The sequence below is a fragment of the Capricornis sumatraensis genome, chromosome 14 (genome assembly GCF_032405125.1).
Source record: "Capricornis sumatraensis isolate serow.1 chromosome 14, serow.2, whole genome shotgun sequence".
Lineage (NCBI taxonomy): Eukaryota > Metazoa > Chordata > Mammalia > Artiodactyla > Bovidae > Capricornis > Capricornis sumatraensis.
Window position 1 is genome coordinate 74,681,268 of NC_091082.1, and position 11,672 is coordinate 74,692,939.

General features: G+C 35.2%; 1 protein-coding gene across 1 annotated transcript in view; it reads right to left on the reverse strand.

Moving 5' to 3' along the window:
* Positions 1 to 11,402, reverse strand: part of TPR (translocated promoter region, nuclear basket protein) — a 62,814-nt gene extending 51,412 nt beyond the window's left edge. The window contains exons 1-12 of the mRNA XM_068986292.1: positions 11,252 to 11,402; positions 9,670 to 9,774; positions 7,700 to 7,773; positions 5,689 to 5,785; positions 4,554 to 4,657; positions 4,042 to 4,206; positions 3,197 to 3,289; positions 2,245 to 2,325; positions 2,077 to 2,164; positions 1,191 to 1,331; positions 762 to 853; positions 314 to 511 (exon numbers count right to left, since the gene is read on the reverse strand). Coding sequence (XP_068842393.1) covers positions 314 to 511; positions 762 to 853; positions 1,191 to 1,331; positions 2,077 to 2,164; positions 2,245 to 2,325; positions 3,197 to 3,289; positions 4,042 to 4,206; positions 4,554 to 4,657; positions 5,689 to 5,785; positions 7,700 to 7,773; positions 9,670 to 9,774; positions 11,252 to 11,402 — 1,389 coding nt within the window. The remainder of the gene's footprint in view (positions 1 to 313; positions 512 to 761; positions 854 to 1,190; positions 1,332 to 2,076; positions 2,165 to 2,244; positions 2,326 to 3,196; positions 3,290 to 4,041; positions 4,207 to 4,553; positions 4,658 to 5,688; positions 5,786 to 7,699; positions 7,774 to 9,669; positions 9,775 to 11,251) is intronic.
* Positions 11,403 to 11,672: the final 270 nt, after the last annotated feature.

Sequence of the window (11,672 nt, forward strand, 5' to 3'; positions counted from 1 at the left end):
ATTTAGAAAGGTTCTATTACAAAAAGAGATTGTGTCTATTTATCATCCTCTAGAGAACCCTACAGAAAACATCCCAAATATCTTAAAAAATGCTAAGGGTTTTCAATGTTTGCTGAATAAAAATAAAACATTTTGCAATTAAGAGATGTTTAATAATGTAATGACAAACTTTAAAATATATAATTACCCTACCACTGAAAAAGCAATTAGCTTTGGAGGTAAATTCTTTATTTCTAAGAAAGAACCATCCTACTTAGTAAATTATTTCTCCTCTGTATTTTTTCTACAGTTACAATTTAGGAATGGAACCAACCTTCATGGCTTGTTCAAGCTTAACAGATAAACTTGCCACAGCTTTCTGTGCACGCTCATACTCCTCACGTTGGCGTTTCAAAATTGGTGCTTTGGCTTCAACTTCTTTCACTATTTCATCTAGATACTTATTAATTCTTTTGTTTTCTAGTTTCTCCAAAAGCAGCTGATCCTGAGTTTCCACATAAGCATTATACAGCTGAAAGAAAAGATATCATTTCAAATCCAAGCATAATATAGCCTGTATAGCTTCTTTACAAACATTCATCCAGCAATTACACAAGATGGCAATGTTTACTATACGCTGCATAGAACCAGGAACCAGGAAAGCCTTCCCTAAAACGATCCATTAATCATTAAACAACAAGAATAAATTTTGGGGGGAGTAGGTGTCAGAGAGGTCTAAACACTTTTTGCTGATGGAAAACAAGATTTGAGATCCTTCTTACCTCAGTTAACTTCATGCCAGGTTTCACTATCTTGGCTACAGCTGCTGCAGTAGGAGACATGGCCGCAAGCTCTTCTTCAGATAAGATGGCCCCTGTGCCAACACAGAGAAATCTAGTACACTTTTGGAAAATTTCAAACTAAAGCCACTAATGCTTCTCACAAAACAAGCAAAAAGTGACACCTATTGTACATTATGCATACATTCATATGAAGACTTTAAAATATGACAACAAATAATCATTTAACACAATTCTAAAAACCATGCAGCATTAATAGTTAAAACTGTTCTGGAAACTAACACACAATCATTTGTCATCAAATGGTAGTTACATCTGAGAATGAGAAACACTATTAGTGAAGTTAAGTGAGGACTACGTAGGAAAGTTCCAGTATTTCCAGCCTTTAATAAGCTGTCTATGAACCCGTACCTTTACGTTTTGTGGCAGAAAGCAGGTCATTTGCATTCTCTAATTCCTTCTCTAATTTCCTTATTTTCTCAAGCATTTCTTTTTCCATTCGATCTTTAGATTCTTCCACCTCTATGATATGTTCTTGAAATCCTTTACTGGCTAACAACATGATAGAGACAGAATAACCAAAAATATAATTAAAATCTTTGAGTTTATAAAGTGTAATAGAATAGTCATTATTTTTCCCTTCAGCGGACAATATTAAATTCTACAGACACTGGTTGATAGTTATTACTCAATGGAAGCTCTTAATGAACTTGTAATTCCTGAGGTGTGTGGCCTAGTGAATCTATTTCTTCTTTTGCTATCTCTTTTGTAAAAGTGGGAAACTAGGGGAACTCAAACTGTAAAACAGGGGCTCTAAGTATTTCTTTGGCTTAATCTGATCTTAGATGTAGAGAACACAAGAAATAACTGGGGAAGGTCATACATAAATAACTTACATTTTAAAAAAAGCAAGTATAGAAGAAAACCAAAGACTTTAAAATACACTTTATAACTTAAAAAGTAATACTTATGGATTAAGACAGTCTCCAAACTATAAACCCATATGTATTAATATTTATCAAAGTAAATGTTTCAAAAATGGAAGAAAAACTTCCTATTAGAAATCAGAACACATATAAGGCTATTAGATGCAAAAAACTTAGAAAAACAATAGCTACCTGTTTTCAAATATACTATTTGCTGAAACAGAGTTTAAAATTTGATCTAAGCATCTTTTTTATGTATCAAATTTTGTCCCTAATAAAGTTAATCTGACCTCTAAATCTACACAAGGGCAAAGAAAACAGCACCTTCTATCTAAAAACAAAACAATCTTCTCATGATTGAAAAGTCTTACCTTCTCCAGTTGACTTCAAAAGTCTGTGTAGCTGGTCCACTGCTCGGGTCAGTTCATTGCTCTTTGCCTCTGAATCATCAGCAGCGCTCTAAAATTTAATCTTAAAAAAGTTATCCAACATCCATTAATGCAACATTATGGCATGAAAATGTATGGTAAAGTACTTACCTTGTAAAGGTTAGAGAGTTTTATGTGAGCATTTAATTCATTGTGGAATTTCTCTTCCATACTAGCCTGCTGTTCCTTGGCCTGAAAAACAAAAACAAAACACTAAAAAACCAATTACAAGAGTCTCATTTGAACTGAATTTAGAATGCTTACCAAATGCCAAGATGAAAAATTCAGTTTTGAAGTAGAGGTAAAGATTAAAACACCACTAAAATTAAAATCAGTTGTCATGATAGGGATGAATTACCTTAAGGATAAACTGATATTTTTATCTTAAAGCAGAATAGTTAAATGTCATTAAAATTAACCATACTTATTTTTAGATAGTACTTTAGGTGTGGTATACAACTGACTCTAGTGATTTTAGCCTAACTACAACATATAAAAGTGTTCTAGATATTTTATGGTGTTAGGAACAGTGCAAAACATGCAATTATTTTACAGATTAACAGGTTCTGGAGTGTTACAGTATTTTCGTAAAAGAGACATTTTTAAAGAGGTCAGGCTATGGTTTTTCCAGTAGTCATGTATGGATATGAGAGTTGGGCTGTGAAGAAAGCTGAGTGCCGAAGAACTGATGCTTTTGAACTGTGGTGTTGGAGAAGACTCTTGAGAGTCCCTTGGACTGCAAGGAGATCCAACCAGTCCATCCTAAAGGAGACCAGCCCTGGGTATTCTTTGGAAGGAATGATGCTAAAGCTGAAACTCCAATACTTTGGTCACCTCATGCGAAGAGATAACTCACTGGAAAAGACTCTGATGCTGGGAGGGATTGGGGGCAGGAGGAGAAGGGGACGACAGAGAATGAGATGGCTGGATGGCATCACTGCCTCAATGGACGTGAGTTTGAGTGAACTCCGGCAGTTGGTGATGGACAGGGAGGCCTGGCATGCAGTGATTCATGGGGTCGCAAAGAGTCGGACACGATTGAGCGACTGAACTGAACTGATACCTCTTTCAGTTTGGTCAACAGATCCTCTACATGCTTTTGAAGATTCTCATTTGATGCTTTCAGGCCATTCATCTGTTCTTCCATTCTAGAAACCTAGAAACAAAAATGCAGAGTTGGGTGGGGGGTGGGGGTGGTAGTGGATACTGTATTAACTGAAATTTGATACAAAGTTTCACTGCAAAGTAAAAGTAAAAACAATCCCCACCTACCAAAAAAGCATTTTATAGGACCTCCCTGGTGGCCCAGTGGTTAACAATCCACCTGCCAATGCAGGGGACACAGGTTTGATCCCTGGTGTAGAAGGACTCCACACGCCATGTGGCTGCTAAGCCTATAGGCCACAACTACTGAGCTGACATTCTACAGCCTGTGAGCTGCAGAGAGTGGTCCCCACAAGCTGCAACTAGGGAAAGCCTGCTTGCAACAATGAAAACCCAGCATCCCCCAAAATAAATAATTATTTTTTTAAAAAGCATTTAATATAAAATATGAATGCTTAAGAAAATAAGATGAATGCTTAAAATGAAAACTAACAGCTCACACAAGAACATGTTTTGGATCTAGCTCACAGAATCTAACCACCACTTCTCAAACATGCATCTTAGGAAAGATACACTGTAAGTCAGAAGATAGCATCAAAATTTTCATCAAATATCTTAAGTTCTTTATTTAAATGCAATTGGTTAACTTTTGAGGCCAATTTTTTATGTGTTATATCTTCCACATTTGAATCCCTAATCTTACAAAATATTTAATCTGGTATTCCACTAAATAAATATTTATAAGTTGGCACACAAACATAAGTTGTAACCAACAACTTACATTTTGGTAGTTTACTAACTTACCTCCTCTTTTTTGTTTTCAAGATTACATTTAAGCTCTAGAATTTCATTTCCTTTTTCTCTGCCGAGAGCCAGAAGTTCATCAGTTTTGGTTTTCAACTCTGTATTGAGCCAAGTATTCTGATTGTGTAACAACTCCTTTTCTTGCTCCAGGCGCTTTTCTCGATACTAAGGAAATCCGAGAAAAAAAGGTTTATGGTGAAAGATTAATATATGGTTATTCAAAAGATTTTGTATGTAGCTAAGGGACAAAAACAGAATTTTATTTTACAATAGAAATAAGTATTTGCATGTATTCTTAACAGAAAACAGAACCAAATAAACACTATATGAAATTTAAATATCCCATAAGCAAAACAGTTCAATCAAAATTGTCTTAAAACTTAATCCCCTGATATTAAAAAAATATAGCTTTTAATTATTTTATAGATAATTTGCCTATACTTAAAATATAATTTAGGTGCGTATAAAGCAAACATTGTATTTTGTACATTAGAAATTAACTTGTTTCTCACCTTAACAGAAACATCAGAAGCTTGAAGTTCATCCAGTTTTAACTGAAGCTCACCCTTTGTTGCATTGCTTTCCTTAAATTTTTCATTTAGACGTTTAAAATCCTCTAGAAAGGTCAGAAGAGAAAGGGAAAATGATTAATTAATGCTCAGAGGAACCAAATATCAAAGATGCATCTCTAGGACCATAAACATCTAAATAAGTAGTTCTCAATTCTACTATTTTAACTTGCTTTTGCCATGCTTAATCACAAATTTAATTTTAAATGAAACCAAATTCATGCATCCAACCAAATATGCAAATTATACTGGTTATTTTAAATGCAATATGTAAAGTTAAATATACAATATTAACATTAATTTCCTCATATTAACCAAAAGTTTATTAAAAATTCACAAATTAGCCATTTCTTAAGTTAAAAAGCAAGTATAGATATCAAAAATTTATACTCAAAACCAGCCAGGATATATGTGTAATTTTTCTTATATTCCTTACATGCAGGTTTTTATGAGAAAACTTAATTTTACCTACCCACTAGTTGATCAAAAGTAACTTTTTTTCTGAGACTAGTTACCAAATTGACTATTATTTTATAGTAAAATAAATATTTATTCTTTCTTTGGCAGAAATAAAATTTCTCAAAACTTTTAGAAAAAGGACCCAAAGGGAACTGGATACCATTAAACTGCTTAAGAGTCACATTTAATTAAATACAGCAACTCTATTACATATTATATTCTATATTCTTGCTTCCTAATTCCTTCAGTCTGCCCTTTCATATATGGGCTCTCCTTTTAGGTCCCTAAATTGAATGCTTGTGGACAGCTTTATCAGTAAGGATGCCTGTACAAAATGAAGGCGTTCAGCCTCTTCAACCAAACACCTAAACAAGTTCCCAACTTCGATACTATAAACCATATTGTGGTACATAAACCTTGGTCCAAATTCTTTGAGATGTTTTTCATTTGTGTACTTGTCTGTAGCATTCTTTAAGTACTTAGAATGATCTGATATATTACTCTGAAATCTACTCTGAGCTATGACAAACACCAGCCAATAGAAATGGACTGGGCATTAAATTTTAGCTCTACTAGAAGAGAAAGAGTGAAGTTAGAAGTTAAAGGTACTTCTTCATACCTGTTAAATATTCAAGTTCTTGAGACAGTCTCTCATTGGTTCTAATTAAGTCTCTTTTCTCAGCTTCCAATTCTTCCTTCGTCCTTGTAAACTGGCTCTGTCACATAAAGGAATAAGCATAATATATTTAAATAAGGAAATCAAATTGATCAATTATAAAGAAATGAACATGAAATTGGCATTTTAATTATCATTAGCTGTGGTTTAAGTTTGCTTGATTTTCTTTCTCATGGCTTATACATCAAAACGTTTAAAAATTACCCACAATCTCAACACTTCTGTTCATATTCTAGATTTTTTAAATTACTTTTCCTAGATTCACAAAAATAATTTCCAACCTGGATGGGAGAGGAGCTTGGGGAAGAATGGATACATGTGTATGTATGGCTGGATTCCTATGCTATTTACCTGAAAATATTACAATGTTGTTTGTTAACCGGCTATATTCCAAAACAAAATAAAAAGTTAAAAAAAAAAACTTCCCATGTCAGTTTCTAATCACTTGGAAGTGTCATATAGTTATATAATTACTTCAACAAGCCTTTATAGGAAACTTGATTTACTTCTAATTTTTCTGTCATAAAACCGACGACTATCACTATATCCTGGTTCAAATTATTTCTCAAGAAATAGGCCCAGAAATGGAATTACTTAAAACCCTTAATATATTTTGACAAATTACTTGGTACCAAGACAACGGCAGTTTATAGGCATTTAAGTCATAACTGCCTATCTCAAGCCACTGAAGATTATGCTTAAAAAATGAACAGAGAAAAAAAGAAAAACCAATGTTAACATGGGGAGGTGAAAAATAATTATATCCTGTTACATTATCTGCATTTTCCTGATTATGAGTGAAGCAGAATAACATATCATATTGTTATTGGCTATTTGTACAGCTTCCTATGTTTTTAAAAACTCCCTTGCCCATTTTCCCCCTTGAATGGTTTTCTTATAATTTGAAAGGAGTCATGTATTAAAGATATATATATATGTGTACATATATATAGTCATATTTTTAATGAGAAAATACTTTTTGGTGATTCTATTTGTTGTTTCTATTAGAAAATTTTACATTTCTATTGAATCAAGTCTATGACTCTTTCCCACTATAAATACTTTCTGTATGTATTTCTTAACCTCAAATCAAAAGCAAATTTTTTAAAAAGCAATGGCAAGAGTCTGAGGGTCTATCTGCTCAAAGAATCACTAGGTATGATCACTTTATTAAACAAACTGGCCTGCAATCCTTGTGATCACCACCAATCTGTTATTCTTAATCACTACTCTAAAGAAATGATTATCAGTGTAGATTCACCCATATCCCCAGCTGCACTGAAATACTTGAAATAATGCTTGGGCAACAGTAAGCGTTAAATAGGTAATTTCTAAAAGAATGGCAGGTAAGTAGGTGAGTGGGTGGATGGATATAGATGGATCTATGAATGGCTGGGCTTCCCTGGTGGCTCAGATGGTAAAGAATCTGCCTGCAATGTGGGAGACCTGGGTTTGATCCCTGGGTTGGGAAGATCCCCTGGGGGAGGACATGGCAACTCACTCCAGTATTTTTGCCTGGAGAATCCCATGGATAGAGGAGCCTGGTGGGTTACAGTCCATGTGGTCACAAAGAGTAGGAGGCAACAGAGCGACTAGGCACATACAGCCTGAATGTCTACCCTACTTACAAAATTATGGCATTTTAGTTACAATGCAAAAAAAAAAACCCCTTTTTAAAAATCATGACTTAAGAGCTACAGAGCTAATAGCAAATGTGTTTTTTTTTCATATCAAGTACTCATATTTTCCAATAAGTAAAAGGAATGTTCAATTAATCATTACAACATAAAATCCCACTAAGAAATTTATGTATACACATTTTTGTTAGTAGCTTCTCCTAATTAAACATATTTCATCTTCCCACTGACTAAACGAACAATAAGCACAATTAGAACAGAAAAATTCCTCAAGTATCACGTTCACAATTAGCTTTATTCACAGGAATAACTATTACCTGAATGGCAATATTGCGATCCTGAGCAACTTCAAGTTCCTTGTTTTTCTCGGTAAGTGCCTTCAATTGACTGTCTGGATAAAAGGAATTTTATGACTGTCACACACGTAAGCTTAAAATCTGCAATGACAGTTTTTATTCAACTGTCACCCATACACACCTTGAAATTAAGAAACTGAGTTTCAGAAAGGTTGAGCTGTACAGCACTGCATTTCAAATTCTTAAGTACAACCCAAATTTACTGCATTTCTAGTACAACTTTTACAATATGCTGTCCTGTTTCCAAAATCATATTTGCAATCATTCTAGCCAACATTCTTAGGAGAAAGTATTTGCAATTACTCATTTCCTTAATTTTCAATGACATCTTCTAAGTCAATCATAAAAAACTGAACTATATTTACAAATTTAAAAAATAAGTATAAAAAGGACAAAAATCAAGAGACCAAATAATATTTAAACTACATAAAGTGTGTACAGAATAGATCACAATAATGGATAACTGTAATTCAGCTGGTTTATGGCCTTAAGAAGAGCTATATGTAATTTTACGTATATATAATTCAGCTATACTGAAATCCAGCTATACTGAACTTTCAGTCCTAGGATCGCCACCCATAAAGTGTTACCTCCCCTTATAGTTTCTGTTTTAAATGTATGTTGATAATTAGGAAGAATACACGTTCTGAAATTTTCTTCCACTAAAAACACCTATTATGTACTAGTGATTTAATGAGCAGTTATTACTATTTCCAAGTTAAACTGGCTTATTAAAACAAAAAAAAATTCTGCTAATTTAGTCTAGATTTTCTATATAGTTTAATGCTATTACAGCTTTCTAAACTTACAAATTCAGAATAACCTACAAAAAAAAAAAAAAAAAAACTGTACACCCAGCAAGGTATGTCTATCTAGGTTTATCCCCATCTTCTCCTCCCTCTCCCCTTTCCAGATTTCATATAAGAAGCTGTGATCAGTCACTTTCTTGAAATTTTTTAGCACTACTGCTCTACAAACCTTTTATTTTCTATGCCAAGATAAAACAATGTATAGGTGATGAGTCACACGCAGCTACTCAATAACTATTTATACTCTCATTACAAATGTATATATACACCATCATATGTATACATCATGTTTTAAAAATGAGATGTGCCAAAATTAGCCAAAAAGAATTTCAACTCAAACATATAGCCAGTGGGCATGGACTCAGTTAAGAAGACTGATGCTTCAGTTTTTCTCTTATTAGCTTCTCGCATTCCCAATCAAATTAAAATCCAGCTGTATCTAGTAATAAATATTATGATGTCTCTACTCTATAAAGATCTTCCTACATTTGCTTTTTTTATACTGCAAACCAAGCACATAAAACACATCATCTTTGAGATCTTATGTATTTTTAGGACTTGCAGCAGTAGCAGCAGTGATGTAAGAAAACTTATGAAGAAAACTGGCTGCTCAGCTTTCAAGGAAATTACACCTTAAAGCAGAAATTGCATCCTTAGATTTATAAATATTTATAAAAATTATAATGAGAGTTAAAACACAAATATTATAATAGAACAGGCTTTTTCAACATAATTAAGTCACTCTCTACTTTTTCAGTTGCATAGCACTTTAGTCTTTTCAAAATGCTTTCATACACATCTCACTTGACATATACAGTTGTTGGAAGTAGACAGACAAATGGTCCTAGCAATTTTGTAAACAATAAACACTATCACGATTTATATGACAAAAGAGCTTTTAACAGCAGTCAGAACTAGAACCCATACCTCCTGACCAACAAGCCCTGTACTCTTTCAATGTCTTTACCGCTGAATGAAAAAAAAAAACCCTAATATTACCATAAATTAAAATAAGGATAATCAGTATTTTCATATATAGTAATTAAATATTCTCAAAGTGTCTAAAGGAGTAGCCGCCCTCAATATCCCAAGAATATTAGAAAGACATAATTAAATACTTACTGAGCTTCTCTAGCTCAAGCCGCAAGCTTTGACACTCCCGGGTTTCATTCACAAGTCTCTCCTGACTGTGGGACAATCTCTTCTCAATCTCAAAGTACTGTTGTTCTACAGATGATCAGAGGAAAAAAAGAAAAAATCAAACACACACATGTACACTGTCAACATTGCTACTTATTTTTAATAACCTTGATTTTAAGATTTAGGACATAATATTGGAACCCACACTTCATATAAGAGCGAATCTGAGTAAAGACAAATAGCCAGTACGGTAAAGGACTTCAATGCAACATTTCCAGCTGACTTATACGCATATAAGAAAGTAAAGCCTGAATAATTTTTATGTTTATTCCACAAGATTATGAAATTCCTCAAGGCTGGCAACATGTCTTATTTATCATGGTATGTCCCCCACACATCAATTGACTTCTTAGCATAAAGCAAACAATAACAACAAAAACATTAAATGGAAAAGAAAGTCATTTAGGTTAATAACTGCTTTGTTTTAAAAAGGCTTGTATTAAAATAGCCAAAATAACACCTGAACATACAAAATTACTAAATTTATATAAAAATATTTGTTAACTTTTCAAGGGAAGCAACTGATAACTTACTGCTTAGCAAAATCAGTCACGTAGAAGACATTCAATATTTATTGTGCAAATTAACAAATACAATGCAGTGTACTATATTCAGTGTTGGGATTCAGATAATTTTCAACATCAATTCTGCTTGACAATTACAACTGTTTTGTTTTTTTATACGAAAACTTACTTAAGGAATTTCAATACACTTAGCAAAAAAAACCCAGTTACAATCCCCACCCCAACCTACCCCCAAAAAACTGGTACACCAAGACACACAAACGGTTTAATTTTCAACATCAACTCTGTATCGACATTTTACCACGGGTAATTACTATGATCTTAATCTTTCCTAAACGTTGTTCAAGTCGCTATGTCAAGAACTTTCTTATTTGTGGGTATACTACAGGTATTTGTAAACAGACAATATATTTTCTATCAAATTTCAACTTTCGAGAGAAGTCAGATGTATTAAACATCTACACGTGTACTGTGCTTCCAGCGCTGTCTTAGGCACCTACTCGTTTTCTGTACACTTAGTTCATCACCGGACCAAAGCGACAGTCAGAACAAATTCAGGAAGTTATCAATTAGACACAGGCCTCTGAACATAGACTACTAGAAAACGGCAAAAACTACTGTCATTTAACGTGCAACATACAGATAGGCTTAGAAGAGTCAAGAGTCGCCCACTCTCAGAGACGAGTAAATAGACTCAAATCACCACAATGGGTTTGCTGGACATCGTTAGGTTTTCCTAAATGCGACCACTCTAATTACAAACAAAAGGAAACACCACGTAGAGTCAGATTTTAAAAACAAAAAAGCTCCTTCCTATCAAACCGGGAGGGCGGGTAGTTGAGAGAAGGCCTACGGTGCCCACCGAGCCGGAGAAGCGATGCTACCAGGGAAGTTGTGGGCAGAGCGAGCTTGCAAGGGGAGACCAGCCATCGCTGTGGGGTCGGGCCCAGAAACCAGCGCGGGAAGAGCGCCGCACTTACCGCTCTCCACCTTAAATTTCTCGTGCCGCCCCTTCAGGCCGTCGATCTCGGACTGCTGGTCAGCAAGAAACTTCTCAAGTTTGTTCTGGACGGACTTAGGCAGCTTGTTCAGCTCCGTGCGCTCCAGGACCTGCTGCAACACCGCCGCCATGTCGACTGGGCCGTGGACCGCGGCGGCAGCGGCCGACGCGGCAGAAACGGAAAAGAAAGGCGAAGACCCAGAGGACCCAGAAGTCTGGGCGGCCGCCTCGGCCTCCTCACTCGGTGGCTCGCGCGCGCCCGCCCGCCGGAGACTCCCGCGGCGGGACCCTGGGAAATAGAACTCTGTGTTAGCCGCGGCACTAGACGCGCCACAGCGCCCGCGCTCGCAGAGAGCGCGCAGCCGCCGGAAGCTGGGCACCCTGGGAATCCGAGTTCAGAG